At 49.0% G+C, this 18,826-nt stretch overlaps 1 protein-coding gene across 5 annotated transcripts in view; it reads right to left on the minus strand.

Annotated features, from left to right (window-relative positions):
- The window catches only part of TASOR2 (transcription activation suppressor family member 2), a 1,022,580-nt gene that overhangs the window by 724,871 nt on the left and 278,883 nt on the right, over positions 1–18,826 (minus strand). For all 5 annotated transcript variants that reach the window (XM_085653577.1, XM_085653574.1, XM_085653576.1 and 2 more), the window contains exons 10-11: positions 17,245–17,345; positions 15,987–16,090 (exon numbers count right to left, since the gene is read on the minus strand). In XM_085653577.1, the coding sequence (XP_085509703.1) occupies positions 15,987–16,090; positions 17,245–17,345 (205 nt within the window). The remainder of the gene's footprint in view (positions 1–15,986; positions 16,091–17,244; positions 17,346–18,826) is intronic.

Here is an 18,826-nt window from a genome sequence, read left to right on the forward strand (position 1 = left end):
TCTCTTCGGCGGCGAATAGATCTAACCAAGGATCTCCCCACTGTTGAAAGAGACCTTGCGCCACTTCCGAGTGAAGACGCCATTAGTGATCCATCATGCAAGTGTTGAACCACCAGGAGAATGCCCTGGCGTTCCAGCCATGTCCAGAGGTGCAGAGCCTCCTGACCGAGGGTCCACAACCCGACCCCGCTTGCGTGTTGCAGTACCACATGGCGGTGGTGTTGTCTGTGAACACCTGCACTACTCTCCCCTTGACAGAAGGAAGGAGTGCTTTCAGTGCAAGTAGGATCTCCCTAAGCTCCAAAAGATTGATATGGAGCTTGGACTCCGCCTCAGACCAGCGACCTCTGATCTCTGCCTCTCCCATGTGGCCGCCCCATCCCAGGAGGGTCGCATCCATCACCACTGTGTGCTCCGGTTTAGGAAGGGAGAGGGATCTGCCGCTGACCCAACGTTGGTCAGTGAACCACCACTGCAAGTCTTGTGCAGTGCCCTCCAAGATCTGGATGTAGTCGGACAGGTGTCCCTGATGCTGCGTCCACTGGAACTTTAGGTCTCACTGCAAAGCCCGCATATGCCATCTGGCATGATTGATCAGCAGGATGCAGGAGGCCATGAGGCCCAGCAGCCTCAGTGTCTTCCTGACCGAAACCCAGGGCAAGGGCTGAAAGATCGGAATGATAGCCTGAATGTCCCGGACTCGCTGTTCGGGAGGATAAACCCGAAATTGCGCCATGTCCAGAACCGCTCCGATGAAGAGGAGCTTCTGAGAGGGAACCAGATGCGACTTCGGCACGTTGACGGAGAACCCCAGCAAATGCAGGAGGTCGGCCGTAGTCTGGAGGTGGGAGACGACAGCCTGGGGCGAGCCCACCTTCAACAACCAGTCGTCGAGATAGGGGAAGACAAACCCCTGATCTGCGCAGACGAGCTGCGACCACCGCCAGCACTGTAGTGAACACCTGAAGGGTGCTGGTAAGGCCCAAAGGGGATTCCGGTGAACTGAAAATGCTAGTGGCCAACCATGAACCGCAGGTAACGCCGGTGGACCGGCAGGACGTAGAAGTAGGCGTCCTGCAAGTGGAACGCTACCCTCAGCCTTTCGGGTCTAGGAAACGATTGACGTTCCGAAGGTCTAAAACACGCTTGATGGCCCCCTAGGCCAAAGGTGCCACAACTTTCTGTTTGCAAAGCGTCAAGTGATCCCAAGATAGCGGTCGTACTGACGTGGCATAGCAGGATGAGTAGTCTCGAAGGGGAGAAGTAGCCCCTTAGGACTGTTTGCAGAACCCACCAGTCCAAAGTGATGGGGCGCCAGTGGGGGAGGTGATGGCAAATCCTGCCGCCCACTGGCGTGTGGTGGGCCTGAAACAGTGGAGTGAAACAGCAGACTAGGAAGGTCTTGAGGCAGCGGTGGTAGGGGTGGCGGTGGACTGATCTGCCCACTAGCCCTGGGTGCCACCCTGCTGTTATACAAATTGCTTTGCCTATGGAGGATGCGGGGAATCCTGCTGCATCTTTGCCCTCGGCAATTACTTGGGAGAGCACCTTCCAAGCCTCCGCTATACACTGTGGCAGCACCTGCGCCACAGTGTCCCACCCAGAGTTGGAATAGAGCCCTTGGAGAAGCAGAGCCCTGGACCACTAGACACTCTGGGGGTAGGTGCTGTGCGATGAAACTGGGGATGCCTTGTATGTACAGGCACCCCTGTGATACGTTTAAAGTGCATTATTGAAGGGTAGCAGCGGTTCTGTAGAGGAGGCCGCTGCTGAAGCAGTAAGGAGATTGCCCTGATAGGCACTGTAAATTTGAGGTTAGGAGCCTCCCCTACGCCATATCACATAATGTACCCACCACCTCCATAGCTATGGAGGAGGGGGACAGTGTATCAGGGTGTGGAGAGAATTCCATCTTGCTGGGATTCTCCATATTGTCAATCTAGTTTAGATCATCCTCAGAGCGAGCTGCGAGAAGGTCCTCAGACCCCTCCTAGTACCCCCCTTTGATCAGGAATAGGGGTTGGAGGCAGGATAAGGCAGGCTCGATATAAACCGGCCCTGGAGGCACCAAAACTGTTGCCGGCGCCAATTGCGCCGAGGCTGTGATGCAAGGGTGTCGCGGAGGCCGGCGCCGATATCGTATCTGCAGGCGGCGCTGAGGCCGGAGCCGATGCGGGATCTGAAGGCGGCGCCGAGGCCGGAGCCGATGCCAGATCCGAAGGGGGCGCAGAGGCCAGAGCCAACTGTCGCGCCGAGGCCAACGGCAGTGCCGAGGCCGGAGCCAACGGCTGCGCCGAGGCCAATGGCAGTGCCGAGGCCGGAGCCAACGGCTGCGCCGATGCCGGAGCCTACGCCGAGGCCGGAGCCAACGGCAGCGCCGAGGCCGGAGCCAACGACCGCGCCGAGGCCGGAGCCAATGGCGGCGCCGGAGCCAACAGCTGCGCCGAGGCGAGGACCAACAGTAGCACCGAGGCCGGAGCCAACGGCAGCGCCGAGGCAGAGGCCAGAGCCAACGGCAGCGCCGAGAACAGAGCCAACGGCAGCGCCGAGGCCAGAGCCAACAGCAGCGCAGAGGCCGGAGCCAACAGCAGCGCAGAGGCCGGAGCCAACAGCAGCGCAGAGGCCGGAGCCCACTGTGGCGCAGCGCCGAGGCCGGAGCCAACTGCGGCGTGGTGACGAGGACGGAGCCAACGGCACCACAGGGTATCTTGCTGGCATAACCAGGGCCAAAGGCGACAGCACAGGGGCAGAACCACCCATGGAGTCTGCGGGGCCCAAAGGCGCTCCGGATGGACTCATTGGGACAAAAAAAAAAAACAGCTCATGGCCGACAGAAGTACCAATACTTATTCCGGAGGCACATACAGTCCAAAAAAATGCGGGAAGCCGCAGGCAACAACGGAGGCCCCAGAGGAGCCGCAGGGGAGTGACTACCCGCCCCCTCCACCGAGTCCCGCAACCGGTGAGGGGTAGACGAAGAGCGACGACGCTCCTTCGACCTTTAATGGCGCTTGGACTTACCTGTCCCAGATTCCGATGAACAATGGTGTCAGCTGCACCAACGATCCCTCGACCTTCCTACGGGAGCAGGACCTTGAGCAGCGCGGTACTGAATGCCGGGCCCCCAAAAACTTCCGGGAACGCTCCCGCAAACCTTCTGCGCCATGGCCCGACAATCAGGGCACGTCTCGGGGAGGTGGCGTGCCCCAATCAGAAGAGTCACACGTTGAGCGGGTCTGTCACCGACATGGTCCGACGGCAGTCCCAACAGGACTTAAACCCAGGCATCCCTACTGCACCAAAAGTCGAATTATCGACAAAACAAGAGACGCGTCTCATGAACAAGTTAAATTTATTGACTAGGAGTACCGCTCTCTCTCGGATCTGCACTTGCAGGCGCGGAAAAAGAAAGAACTGGCGTCAGCGAGCATGGGCACGTCTAAGTAGCTTAGACAACGTCATCTCAGCGACTACGACACCAGCGACGTACGCGGAGCCGCTCGACGACGCCTCCCGACGCGCAGGGGTACTGCTGACGAAAACTTTCCGGATCCAGTCTGACGCCTGGGGATATTCTAAGGTAAGGAATCTATCACTAACGTGTCTCCTTCAGATATCTTGATTAAGCATGGATAACGGCCGGTAATCTCCTAACCGGGTCCCCGGGGTGGTGGTCTTGGAAAGCGGGATCACAATGGCACTCTGTGTGGAGTCTGGGAGTCGCCTAAGTTCCAGCGATGCAGTATACAATGTTTCCAGGCAGGGTGCCAGTTTAGAGGCAAACGTGGAATAAAATTCTGCTGGCAGGCCCTCAGGGCCGGGTGTCTTCTCTTGGCCATTGACGTTATAGCGAGCGTTATTTCTGCTTGTGTTACCGGGCCTCCCAGGGATTCTCTATATTGTTCCTTTAGCCTGGATAACTGCAGGGGCGCCAAAAACTCTCTAACTTCATCTGGTGGGGGTGGAGACCGGGCCACATATAGCGTTTCGGAGTATTCCCTAAAAGGGTATTTACGTCCTCTGGGTTGTACAAAATAGAGTCCGCCTCATTATTAATATGCGTTAAATGTGATCCATGTGTTAATGGTTTGATCAACCTCGCTAATAGTTGGCCTGATTTGCCCTCCTCATCATGTGTCCTAGCCAGATACCCTTTGAAGTCAAATCTCCGGAGTCTTTCTAGTGCCTCACTATACTGAGCGCTAGCATCTGAGAGATCTGCCTGGGCTGTCATGCCCATCCCCTGCCTATTATCTAGTGTATGAAGGTGCCCCTCTAGCTAGTCCAGCTCCCCACACAAGGTTCTCCACACTCCCACTGTCTGGCTCAAACAGTGGCCATGTAAACCACCTGGAAAGCCTTCCATTCCACTAGCTCAGAAGAAGAGGAACGTGCATTTGTGTCAAAGTGGGTGTCTATGCAACAGCTCAGGTGTTCCCTGAAGAAGCCATCTTACATCATCTCCGGTCTGAACCGCCACAGAAGGATCTGGGGTCTATTTCCTAGGGGACGATAACAAAGCAGCAGTGTGCAATGATGTGAGCAGGTGCGCCCCAAATATTCGGTATCTGTGGTTGTCTCATGAAGGTCTATGGAGCAAAGAAATATGTCTAGCCTGGTGTGTAGTTGATTTAGAGGAGATAAAAAGGAGTATTCCCTTTCTGCCATATGTTTAACCCTCCAAGTGTCCATCAGGCCCAGCGGTCCCCCCAATACCGAAACCCTGTCGCTGTGCTGTTGTGCCCCCAGGAGGGGAGGGCGTGACCACCAAGCTTCTCCTCATCTCCGAGCTGCGTTCCCGACTTCGCCTATATGATGTCTGTTAGGCTTACCATGCCATTCTCACTCCCACTCTCGATGGCTCAGGCCAATGCCTCCACTATAGCCTCCCTGACACCACTCTTACAGAAGGTCCCCCGTGTATCAGGCCCATACTGTTTATCCTCTCTGTTCCCGGCCCATCCTCGGCATCTGGCTCGTGGCTTCCCAGTGGATGTTCTGTATTTTCCCCCTCTCTAGATGGTCTCTCTACACGTCTCCTCGCTGCCCTGCGGCGGTTCTGCTTGCTGTAATCAACACCTTTACCTCACCACCGCCTGCAACCGCCCCCTCCGAGCTCAGTAACATCCGCGCTTTTCCTGCACTTACCGGTTCTGCCATTCCAGGTCTGCACGCCTCGCCCCCAGGTCTACTGTGGCCTGCGCCGGGGCCTCGCTCCCGCTAGTCACAGTCTTCTTAGCGTAACTATGTCGCCGTGTCAGACCAGTCGTCACCACTTCCTCTGGGTTCAGTCCTAGGGCCACGACCGGTCACTGAGCTACTAGCTGTGCTCCCCCGGTCTGCCTGCTCTAGACTTCTGCATTTTGCGTTTGGGTGCCGCTCCTGCAAGCCGCTGTCCTCTCAGCTCACCTGTACCACCGTTAGTGTGTCAGGCAGGCTGTCGCCACTTCCCACAAGCTCACTCTGGTCACCAAGCTTCCAGCTCAATGCTAGCCCGCCTTCTCCACTATTTGTGCAGCCTTCTCTCGCATTCTCTGCTGTTAGGCACCTTTCTTCCCACTCACGGGATGCAGGTCTCTGCAGCCTCTATGCCTACTCCCCCAGTCAGCCACAACCAGGCGACGTCACTGCTCCTCCCGGCCTACACACCACAGGCCCCGGAGATGCAATTGTGGCCTTCGCTCGCTGCTTTTGTGTGGATCCACCGCAGTTTCGCCCCCCCTCCCCCGGTGCTTGGGCGTTTCTCCAGTTTCCGGGGGGTTATCCGCTATTGCACAATGCAGCCCAGCCTCCGGGATTTACAGGATAATTAGCGTGCTGGTGCAGAGCTCCGAGCTCACGCTTCCGTCATGTTGCTCGGTCAGGCCACGCCCCCTGAGGTTGGAATCTCATAATGTTGCAATATCTTCCTCTTCTCATGGCAACCCAAATTGTAAATCTTAAAGGCTGTCTGGCTGTTAGAGTCATTCCAAGTCACTTGTTTCCGATTCATTGTTCTCGATGACCAAGGGCTTGGGTCTTTTCCTAAGGTGACTTTCTTTGTGAGCACCAACCTCTTTAGAGGCTTCCTTAATATCGGTGACAGTGTATGTTCTGCCCTGTGATACATTATCTTTGGCTGGGAACTGCATGGATTATTTAATATTGTGTTCTACAAAATCTTTTTCACTTCTGTGAACTTGAGAGGTACTTCCTGTATGGCACTGTGAAATTTAGAAGGAATATGCTACTTACCAGTATGCATCTGTTCTTAGCATGTAGAGCTGCAGATCTACACACTTTTGCATAGATCGCCATCTGGTTTTGGGCCCGGATGTTTGCAGTTTGTTTTTCCTCTAGGAAAGTCTTTGGAAGTCACGAGGTCGGTGACTCCTCCTTTGGATCGTATTGCGCATGGGCTTCGGCTCCATCCTCAGACTGTTTTTCGCCAACAGGGAAAGATGGAGCCTAGTAATAACAGTGAAGAAACCCATGTGTGTTGTATCTAAATAAGATAGACTGGAACAGATACAGGTAGCCGGGGACGCGTGTGTAGATCTGCAGCTCTACATGCCAAGAACAGATGCATACTGGTAAGTAGCATATTCCGTTCGAGGCATATGAGCTGCAGATTACACACTTTTGCATAGACTATATAGCAGTTCCCAACCTTAGCGGCGACCACCGGTATCTGTTGCAGTGGTTTGAAATAGTGTTTTTAGTACGGCCTGGCCCACACTAGCTTGTTGCTCGGTTTGCACATCTACACAGTAATGTTTAGTGAAAGTGTGCGGTGTTGACCATGTAGCTGCTTTGCAGATATCATCTAATGGGATGTTCCCTAGAAAAGCCATAGAAGCCCCTATCTTTCATGTAGAATGGGCTTTAGGGGGAACGGATAGCGTTCGTTTTGCTTTGTGGTAGCAAATCTGGATGCATTTTACAATCCACCTAGCTATCCCTGCTTTTGAGATGGGGTTGCCCTTGTGTGGTGGAGAGAAAGAGACAAACAGTTGTTTGGTCTTTCTGAAAGGTTGTGTTCTTTGGATATAGTAAAGTAAGCCTCGTTAGACATCTAGCGTGTGTAGAGCCCTTTCTGCAACAGTTTGAGGTTGTGAGAAAAATACCGGTAATTCTACCGATTGGTTGAGGTGAAAAGGGGAAATGACTTTAGGAAGGAATTTTGGGTTGGTACGGAGAACAACCTTGTTTTGGTGCATTTGAAGAAAAGGTTCTTGTATGGTAAGTGCTTGTATCTCACTGACCCTTCTAAGGGAAGTGATGGCTACAAGAAAAGCTGTTTTTCAGGTGAGAAATTGCAGTTCACATTTATGCAAAGGTTCGAAGGGCGGCTCCATTAGCCTTGTGAGAACGATATTTAAGTTCCACAAAGGTGAGGGTGGTACTCTGGGGGGAATTATTCGTTTTAGGCCTTCCATGAAGGCTTTAATGGCAGATACTCTGAAAAGTGATAGGTGCTGCCTGTTTTGTAGGTAAGCGGCAATTGCTGCGAGGTGTAGCCAAATGGAGGTATATGCTAGGTTACACCTTTGTAGATGGAGTAAGTAGCATATGATGTGTTGTATAGACACGTCTAGAGGATTGATTGTGTTGTTATGGCAATAAACAACAAATCTTTTCCACTTGGCAGCGTAGCAGGCTCTAGTGGTAGGGCGTCTAGCTTCTCTGATGACGTTCATACAGTCAGGGGGAAGGTTTAGGTATCCGAATTCTAGGATTTCAGGAGCCAGATCGCAAGGTTGAGCTGAGCTGGGTCCGGGTGCCTGATCTCTCCATGGTTCTGGGTTAGGAGGCATGGTGAGAGGTGTAGCTTTTGGTGTGGTACTACCGAGAGTTCCAGCAGCGTGCTGAACCACGGTTGTCTGGCCCATGTTGGAGCTACTAGGATCAGTGTGAGGGAATGCTGTTGTAGCTTTCGCACCACTAATGGAATTAGTGGGAGAGGTGGAAAAGTGTACGCAAATTTGTCCGACCAGTTCATCCATATCGCATTGCCTTTGGACAATGGGTGTGGGTATCTGGCGGCGAAGCTTGGGCATTTTTTGTTTTCGTGGGTGGCGAAGAGGTCTATCTGCGGATGCCCCCACATTTGAAAGAACGGATGAAGAACCTCCGGGTGAAGTTCCCACTCGTGGATCTGCTGCGTCTGTCTGCTGAGCAGATCTGCCATGGTGTTTTGGACTCCTAGTACATGTTGGGCTAGGAGAAAGATTTTGTGTGGAATTGCCCATCTCCATATGCTCTGTGCTAGTTGAGAGAGCTGTGGAGAGTGTGTGCCGCCTTGTTTTTGAATGTAATACATGGCCGTCATGTTGTCTGTGCGAATGAGGACTGCCTTGCCTAAAATCTGTCTCTGAAAGGATTTTAGGGCTAAAGAGATTGCTAGTAACTCCAGATGGTTGATATGGAGTAACTTTTGTTGCGGCGTCCATGTGCCCTGCACTGTGAGGTGTAATAGATGAGCTCCCCAGCCGGAGAGCGATGCATCTGTTGTTAGTATTATTTGTGGAACCAGGTCCAGGAATGGTCGACCTTTGGAAATGTTTGTGGTGTTCCACCACTGCAGAGAGCGATGGGTGCGACCGTCTACCAACACCAGATCTGTCAGTTGCCCCTGGGCCTGGTTCCATTGGCGCGCTAGGCACTCTTGGAGTGGACACATCTGGAGTCTTGCGTGGGGCAGTATGAAAATGCAAGAGGCCATCATCCCTATCAGTTGCATAAACACTCTTGCTGGAAGGGAGTGTTGAAGTATGAATCTTTGACGCAAAGCCTGAATGCTTGCAATCCTGGCCAGATTGGGGTAGGCTATGGCTTTTGAGGTGTCTATTGTGGCACCGAGGTATTGCTTTATGTGGGATGGTGTTAACTGGGACTTTTGGTGGTTCACCGTGAAGCCTAGTTGGTGAAATAGTTGGATTGTAGTGGCGGTGTGGTGTACACATTGGTTGTAGGACGTGGCTTTTATCAGCCAGTCGTCCAAATATGGGAAGACGTAAATGTGCTGTCTTCTGAGGTGTGCCGCCACTACCGCTAGGCACTTGGTGAATACCCTTGGTGCTGTTGTGACCCCGAATGGGAGCACCTTGAACTGGTAGTGTTGCCCGTCCACTACAAATCTGAGGTACTTTATGTGAGCATGGTGTACCGGAATTTGAAAGTATGCGTCTTTCAAGTCCAGTGTGGTGAGGAAGTCGTTCTGGGAGAGGAGCAGAAGCACCTGCTGAAGCGTTACCATGTGAAAATGGTCTGAATGTATGTATGTGTTTAGGGGCCGGAGATCTAGAATAGGTCGTAGAGTCTCGTCCCTTTTTGGTATTAGAAAATATAGGGAGTAGACCCCTAAATTTTACTGATTGGCGGGAACTTGTTCTATTGCCTGTTTTTGTAGGAGGGAGATTACCTCCTGTTTTAGTAATGTGGAATGTTCTTGTGACATTGGGCGTTGCCTGGGTGGAATGTTTGGGGGGGTAGATGTTAATTCTAGGCAGTACCCTGACCGAATAATATGGGTCACCCATTTGTCTGAGGTGATGGTCTCCCAGACGTGAAGGAAATTTTGTAGTCTGCCCCCGACCGGAGTGGGATGGTCTGGAGGGAGCGGGGGGAAGTCATTGGGTAGGCGATGTGGCAGAGCGGGCGGTATTTGTTTTGCCTCTGCCTTTATTGTTATTGCCCCTATAGCCGCCTCTTTGATAACCCCTTGTGAAGGTTGACTGAGTGGGGGATTTGTAGGAAGTGGACACGCTATCTGAGGAGTAGCCTCTAGACGTACTCCGAAAGGAAGAGCGGCAAAAGGAGCGCCTAGGAGGGTGTGACTGCAGGGCTCCCATAGATTTAGCCGTATCAGTGTCCTTCATTTTTTCGAGGGCCTCATCTACCTTTGGGCCGAATAGGTGTTCTTGGTCAAAGGGATGATTTAGGATGGAGGCCTGTACCTCAGGTTTGAAACCTGATATTCTCAGCCAAGCATGGCGACGGAAGAGGACGGTAGTATCAATGGCCCTGGAGGCTGTGTCTGCTGCATCTAAGGCACAGCGTATGGAGGTATTGTCTTACCCTCTTGAATTAATTAATTGGCCCTATTTTTGTATCTTTCCGGGAGGTGGTGCATTATGGTTTCTAATTCATCATAATGTGCCCTATCGTATCTGGCCAATAGCGCTCGGGTGTTGGCGATACGCCATATATTGGCTGCCTGTGACGCACTGCGCTTTCCTGACGCGTCCAGTAGCTTTGACTCTTTGTCAGATGGTGGTGCTTTGCCTGACGCCTGGGAATTTGACCTCTTTCGTGCAGTGGAAACCACTAGGGAATCTGGTGGCGCTGGCCCTTTGATATAGGCAGGATCTGTGGGGGCAGCTTTGTACTTTTTTTCTATGCGTGGGTTAATGACCCTTTCACTGACTGGGTCCTTAAAAACCTCTGGCGCATGTTTTACCACCCCCTTGAGCATAGGTAGTATGGAGGTAGACCTATGTGCGGTATCAAATGTGTCGAGGAGGAAATCCTCCTCCACTGGGTCAGTGTGTAACTCTACCCCGTGATAATGTGCCGCCCTCTGAAGAAGGTGGTGGAAAGCTAGTGAGTCTTCTGGTGGAGATGGCCTGGAAGGATAAAGGTCATCTTGTGGGACGTCTGGAATATCTGGGTTATTGTAGTTGTTCCATGGGTCTGGGGATCAGGTAGGGGTGGGGTCTTGGGGCACATACCCTGGATCGTGATATGGGTCCCCCTGATCATCATCGTCGGGAGACGGGGTCGGAGAGCGATGAGGTGGGGGTGGAGAAGGCGGAGGGGGCGGAGGTGGAGAGGGTGGAGGAGGTGGGGAAGGTATTCTGAAAGGGGAGGTAGCAGAGTCCTTCCTCTTTGGAGGTGGAGGCGGAGCCGGTTTGTCCAAATGTCTCTTTTTGGAAGAGAGTGCCAAATGTCCAGTTTTTGGATCCTTAGTAAGAGTTTTTTGTAAGGGATCCGGTGGAAACAGTTCCTGTGACAATGTTTGTTCCGTCGGCACCGAGGTCTTCGGGGCCGATGACTTTTTAGGCTTGTCCGTGCCGTGCTGAGCACTGGGCTTGGGAACCTCCAATTTCTTGGTCGGTACCGAGGTGGGCTTTGACGTGGAAGTGTCGGTGCCGAGGGCCTTATGGGGATTGGTCGGTACCGAAGATGGCGTCGGTACGGAAGCGCTGGGTTTCGACACCGAGGACTTCGGTGCAGAGCTCGGTGTCGAGGTAGAGGCCGGTTTCTTTTTTGGTGCCGAGGTGTGTTTGTCGGCACCGCTGGAAGGCTGGCTCTAGCCCGAGCCGCCGCAAGGCTTATTTGGCTTATTCACCGGGCCCGAAGGTGGGGTGTGTGAAGCAGTATCTCTGGTCTTGCCTAGGCCCGGAGGCGAAAGCGTGACCGAAGCCTTTTTGGGTGTCGGCGCGGGTGTGGGGGGGGGGTATATTACTCACGACCCTCTGCACCGGGGTGATGTCCTCTACATCGGAGTCGTCGGCTTCGGAAGCACTGACTAGGTCCTCTTCGGTGTGCTGCTGTCCCGGATCTTCGACGTCGTCTCCAAAGATGTCGACTGGAACGGAGGTCGAGGAGTGCGCCAGGTTTCGTCTGGCTCTTCGGTCCCGAATAGTCTTTTTCGATCTGAAAGACTTACAGGCCAGCCAGTCTCGAGCCTCGTGTTCAGGGGAGAGGCAGAGGTTGCACACCTCATGAAGATCGATGTGGGGGAATTTGGACCCACATCGAGGGCACTTCTTGAATGGAGTTCTTTCCATCAGCCGGGACCGGAGCTTGGGTAGGCCCGAAGGCCGCCGTCGACGACTGGAACCGATGATTTGTCGATGAGAAGGTGATTGAGGAGATCGCGATCGAAACAATACCGCGATGTGAGTGAGGATTCTGCTTCGATCGTCGAACTGGAAATGTTCGGAACCGGAGCGCGAAGATTACATCCGAGCCCGATGGCGGAAAAAAACAATCTGAGGATGGAGCCGAAGCCCATGCGCAATACGATCCAAAGGAGGAGTCACCGACCTCGTGACTTCCAAAGACTTTCCAAGAGGAAAAACAAACTGCAAACATCCGGGCCAAACACCAGATGGCGATCTATGCAAAAGTGTGTAATCTGCAGCTCGTATGCTTCGAACATATGGTTATGGTGTATATCTAGTATTGCAATCAGGCCGTAAAAAAAATGGCTTCTCTTCAGATTTGCTGGTTTAACCAACTTGTAGAGTAGTTTGAAAGGAAGTTGCCAAATTCTCTGTGGCTTTGTCATCTGAATAGCACCATCCCAGATCTCATATGGTGCTTTTAACTTATCTTCCGAGAGCCCCAAAGACCAGTACCAGTCGGTGACTTCCTTTCTTCTTGGGACCTCATTCTGTAATTTCTTTTCGAAATCCCAGACTCTGCTGATCTCCCTTCTATTTACCTCCACTCAAGATAGCAACTGCAGGTATTTGAATCTTGAGAGGGAACCGCCCGTCTTTGCCATCAAGATTTCCCATGGCACCACCTCCTTCATTACCAGTAGATCCCCCCACAGTTAAATTCCCGCCCTCCTTAATGGGGTACTTAACTGATGTTGCAGGCACTCTGGAGTGCCTGGTGAGTCCCATATTGGTGCTCCATCCGAAAAGTAACCCATTCCAAGAATATTTCTTATCCCTACCCATAAGGTAAGTGCTGCCTTAAGCGTCTTCAGTCTCACTTTTTGGTTTTTATTTCCTTGCCCCAAACTTTTAGAGAAACTCTTTTGAGCCCCACTCCTTAAGCATTTCCTCCAATTGTTCACCCCATTCCAGGGGCCCCGGTGTGCCTAAGAGAATTCTACCATTTTTTAACTAAAGAGAAACCATTTCTTTTACAGCTAATAGGCTCTATTGGACACCCCAGAAATTGGCAAAATGTGTAACAGCCGCAGCCCCAAGATGCCATAGATGCGGTATGTTAAGTGCGGATGACCGACATATGTTTTTTGAATGCCCCCTGCTACGGTAGTATTGGCTTTTGGTCGAGAAAGTAATCAATGAAATTCTGCACACCAATATAAAAATGAGCTTAACCTGGACTCTGTTAGGACTGGAGGATCAGCCAACCTTGCCCCTATCGGCAAATAGGCAGGACTTACTTTTCTATTTGATTATCCTCACCAGAAGAGAGGTCTGTAAAGGATGGATAGACTCTGCACCACCTCATGGCTCTGATTGGCGTCAGGCTGTTAAAACTATTTGCAAAATGGATATAGGAATCGATGGTGGACCACGTAGTAAGATCTGGGATGATTTTTTGAATTGGAACGGAATAATAAGAACTTAATCCCTCGCGTCCTATGATTACACCTGCGTGGAACCAGTAACCAGGAAACTGGATGGACTGGATTGCAGGACTATATGTTTAATTGCAAATAGCCTGGGGGGGTACAGGTTAGATGTCAGGCTTGACTTTGCAAACAATGGTGGCATAAGGACAATAAAAATAAAATGAAAAAAGTATTGCAATCAGGCCTTTTTGTCTGTCGAGCTTCAGCACATTGTCTCCTAATAGAACCTAAGAATGATGAATGAGATTTGGAGTTTTATCAGACTGTGGCCTTGGGTATAGGGTTCGGTGTGCTCTCTCCACTAGGAATAAGTCAGAGAAATTGCTGCAGCCAAACAGCTCAGACAACGTATTATCTACATAGATCTTGGACCTCCCCATTTTTGTTGACTCAAGCAGGTCCAGGATGCACACACTATTGTACCATGATCATGGCTCATTTTTAGGCAAGACAAGTGTCAGTGTTTTTTCCAGTTGCAATATTTTCTCACTTGTGGTGTCCATGTCTTCTCAAAGGTCATAGATCCTCCTTTCTGCCCATTGATGCGGATGTTCTTTTAGTCCAGCATTATAATTAGGTAGTTCAATCAGGTTGTAAAAGTGTCTATATTACCATCTATGGATGTTAAGCTTTTTTGAAGTTCTAGTAGTATAGTTATACTGTCCATTGCGCTACCTGCACTACTCTGCTCTATGGCATTGGTTTCAGGTAACATGCCGCGGGAATCCACATCTTTTGGTCCTTTGAGCTTGGTTAGGATTCCTATGTCACATTTTGGGTTTTGTGTTGGATGTGCCACTGCAGATACCTCCCTGGATAGATATTATGGATGTAGGTTGGAAATGTCCTACAATCTCAGGCAACAAAGGTGTCATGCATACAGTTCGCTCTAGGCCATGCCCTTATTGCTCCTCTAGATGGAGTCCTCTGCACCATGCTGCCTTTATGGTTAATATATAGGCACTTACCTTACAAGTCATGATGGATTTCTAGGTCAGATGTTATCCCATTCATTACCCGTATCATGGTTGTGGTACAGGCAGGTTTGTGTCTTATTGGCTGAGGCCGCCAAGCCCACAGGATCCGCCCAGCAATGGGGCTCTGGCCTCCTGCCCCTGCGGTGATGCAACCAAAATCACTATCAAGATAGCAACCACTGAGGATTGTGGCAGCTGGGCCTCCTGGCACCAGGGCATTCGACACACCAGTGCGACTCTCTCCACATCTCCCGATTGCAGGGGTCCTCTACCGCAACCAGGCAAATGGGGAGGAGCAGACAACAGTTTCTGTATGAACTGGTTTCAGGCTCACTGGTGATTTCGGTTGCTGTCGTACCTTTGAGGCATCCACCATGCATGAGCCCACTGCTCGCAACCCCGAGAAACACAATCCATGGCACATCGCTATCACACCCGCCTACTCATTATCACATCTCCCCTTTGTGTCACTGGGGCATCCATGTTAATGGGGGGGATGATGCTGGACTGCAGAGATCGGTGAAGCGATGGTTAACTGACCATATTAGAAGGCAATAAAGTTGCACCCCCCACTCAATACATTTTCAAAGGATATTATGCAGTTATATTCTAATGGGGCTTCTAGGTATTTTTAGGCATGAAAGGGTAACAGATAGGAAAAGTATAACAGAAAAACAAGCTCTCCACACACTGGTTAGGGTTACCAGGTCATTCCATGTCAGCAGAAGACCATGTTTCCAAGTCCTGTGCTTTACTTTAACAAAACATTTTTATGTGTTAGATAGACTGAAGAAAGCCAGCACTATGGTTCTAGACAGCATTAAGAGGTCAAAGGAAAATCTAGGACCGGAAATGCTAGATCTTGCTGACTCTGTCCACAATTCCCTTTTGTTTTAGTTTCCAGAGCACAGCATAATAAACCAGAGGAAATTAAGATACTGCTGCAGGACAGAAAGATCATCCAATTGAAAAATTGCCAGATGCTGACAAAGTCTAAACACGACTGCACAAAAATAGAAATATGAAAATGTGAACCATTAAAATATACTGTGGAAAAGTGCAGCAAGACAAACTGCAAGCAGGTTATAGTTCTACCCAGCTAGCACAGATGGAACTGAGAGAGGTGCACTGAGTGGATAGTCCTTAGTTCCTCACCAATCAGCGTGGTCAAATTCTTCTTTGATGCAATACAACAAATAAAAGTTCTCACCAACATTAACATTTATATTTTTCCAAGACATGTTGAAGCAGCACATCAGCTTAGGTCAAAGGTAAATGAATGCACAGTTTCTTTTTATGTTTAACACATACAACCTACAAACAAGAAAGAACTATTTTAACACCGAATGTATAACTAACAATTTTAACCTAAGCCTTATTAATATTACCCATTGAACACCTAAAATACTAGATGCGGAAAATACGTTTTTGCACTGGTATACCAAGCAATCTACATGCTTTTCTTCATTAATTAAAGTGAATATATTTTACTGCAAACTAACCCTAATCAATGTAGGGAGAAAACGACATCATCAATGGCAGTGGAGAGAGTACTCAATCATTTAATTCTACTAAAATGAACGTATTCAAGATAAGTAAAGACATGTTTCACAGGCCCTAAGTACTATATCACCTTGTAAAACATACACATAGCGAGATCCAACAATAAAATTGCTCATGCTTACCAACTCCTCCTTCTTCATGTGCTCTTTCAGCTTCTGCAGTTTCTCTTCAACAGAGCTGGATATCACTACATCGTACAGACTGCTATAAATACCTTCAACGTTCACTGGGAAAGAGGAGTGACAACCATTAAAAGTGGAAAAAGGTATGGATGGCAAAATTCCCATCTAAATGTACATGGAAATTAATCGTCAAAAATATATCTTGTAAATAATAAGCAGGGAGAGCAAATTAACCCTGGTTTGGAAAGACCTTAAAACCCTTCTTTTCCTTTCATGTATTATCTCTTTTTATACTGTTTTTTATACTGTTCCCTGCGGCCATGAATTCTCAGGGTCAAAATGTACTGTGAAATAATGGTCAAGTAGGCAGGACTCTGCATTTATAAAACATTATAGTACCAGTGCCCCTCATTTGATCTTTGACAGGCTTCAAAGTGTGATTAACCGGCAACCCTTTTTTATAGTTCGATCAGGTAGTTTGTCATCTTACTAATGCTCCAGCACTGATCGTCCTCATTTTGATTATACCAGTCAACACAACTTTTGCATCTCTTGTGGTTCCAAAGATTAAAGACTGCCTTCTCCTTCTATGACACACTGAAGTCTCTTGGCACAATAATCTTAGTGAGCAGTGGAGTAGAGAAGGAGTTTTTTTCTGCAGAGTGGCAGCCCTTAGTGGTATTCATTTAATTTCTAAATCCGAGGCCCAAATAGCTCAAGTGATCTCACCAGTCATGGTCGGGTAAACCAGAATACAATCCTCTTCAGAGTAAATGGGCTTCTTCCATGCATTTGTTCTTAAGAAAGGCAGGGTGTTTGAAAGTGAATATGGTACCTTATTCTGATTAATGTAGTGTACAGAAGGTTGGGGAGTGGGCAGTAATTGGTTGCTAAAGAAATGCAAAGAGAAATTAAACGTATCGTGCTATAAACCATCCGCAAAAGTTGGCACCATGCAAGTGCCAAGGCTATATAACAAACGTAGCAGATGCACTACCTAGGTTATTAGTTTCTGAGTTACTTAAACAGATTAGAAGCAGCCCTCATTTTTTTTATTTTTACGCAACAGTTTTTAGTACTGTCTACACAATATTTACATGCAGTGAGCCTATTATGGCCTCATTTTTGTTGCGGAGAACAAATGATCAAAAGAATATTAATACACAGAAACCATTTGCAGAAATTATTATGACAATGAAAACACTCCAAAAGTCATCTCAAACAAATTAGCTCTTTAATTTAAATATATAAACTTTACCTTCTTTATCAGTGTAATTGCACTTATTAAAGATGTCCTCTGGAAGAGTTTTCTTCAGATCAGAAACATTCATGATATCTTTAATTTCGAGTTTATCGGACCTATTAAGATCAAAAGAATCGGGTAAAAAGGAATGCAATTATAGTAGTAAATGGTAACTTTTAACATACCCCAAAACCAACAACCCAGCCAAGTCTAAGAAAAAAACAGGCCAAGCACTAAAAAGCATTTAATGGTTATCCTGGCCATGAATGAAAAGGTGGGATCTTGGATAAAGAAAAAGGGGGCATTTACAAGTATTCTCTCCTCTTCCTTCTAAAGATGCTTTCATGTGTACAGCCCACATGGACGTCTGTCCTAGTTAGCAGATATGGCCTCATTGCAGTCTTGACAGAAGTCAAGAGAAACCCAAATGCCATCTACCTGACAACATGAACTCATCCCAAACACACAATCTCAAACATTTTGGTTAAGTGATGGCGACAGGACTTGTGCCTCCTTAGATACATGGTTGATTTAGAGCAGGCTTCTCCAATGAGCAGCTCGTGAGCTACTGGTAGCTCTCCAGCTGCCTCTAAGTAGCTCTCCATTGTGCTACTCAGCCTACTAAATTAGAAGCCTTTGCTTGGTTGAATTAATATATGTATACCAAAATTGAACAGTGTGTATTTAAGACAAAAATGTGTGCATTTCCAGAAGTCCTAACATGATGCTTGGAGAAAAATGATTTTTTTTCTAAAATATATTCAATGCTGATATTTGAATGATAAATCGTGCCGCATGGAAAAGACTTATTACTTATACAATTACATAGATGCCAGGGGCATTGCAGCTATGGCTGATATGTATTACCCATGCAGAAGCATTCCAAATTGATAAAGCATTTTTTATTTACATTAATGCTGGCAGTCACTGCTGATAATCTTGCATAGGGTGACCACTAAAGTGATTGTGTCTGATGTGGTCACTATTACAACACTAATGATCATAGTAGCACGGGATGATTTTCATTGACCACAAAGTAGCTCGTAGTCATGAAAAGGTGGGAGACCCCTGATTTAGAGTTAGCAACCTGGCATGCTATGTAATTGCTAGACGGCAGCTTTCAGTCACTCATCCTAGCTGACTCTTCTCCCTCTGGGACCTGCTCCTCCCTCATGCTGGGTGCCTCCCATCGCACTGCATCCTGAGTCCCTTCTCATGCTGGGACCTGGGTGTTCTTTTCAGTGTGGACCCATGGTCGTAACTTTTCACGCTGGAGGTAGAGGGGAAGTGAGTGGGTCTGGCAGTGCAATCTTGGAGTTTGTTTTCATGGATGAGATTGCAGTGTATGGTGAAGATTTGGTCATAGGGAGTCACATATCAACTGTCCCCCACACCCCCCCGACATTCCCTTTCTTCTGCATGTAGGCTTAAGCCTATTGTGGATCATTCCCAAATCTTAACAGTGGTCATCGATCCCACCCATTGCTTACCATTGGTTGGTTTTATTGTCATTCTCCATTGCTGGCTTTATATCCAATGGCTTAGTTTCCTCTTTTTGTTAGTCCCCACCCCCCACTTCCCCCCCGAGCAGAGCCTC

Source organism: Triturus cristatus, chromosome 4_1 (genome assembly GCF_964204655.1).
Source record: "Triturus cristatus chromosome 4_1, aTriCri1.1, whole genome shotgun sequence".
Taxonomy (NCBI): domain Eukaryota; kingdom Metazoa; phylum Chordata; class Amphibia; order Caudata; family Salamandridae; genus Triturus; species Triturus cristatus.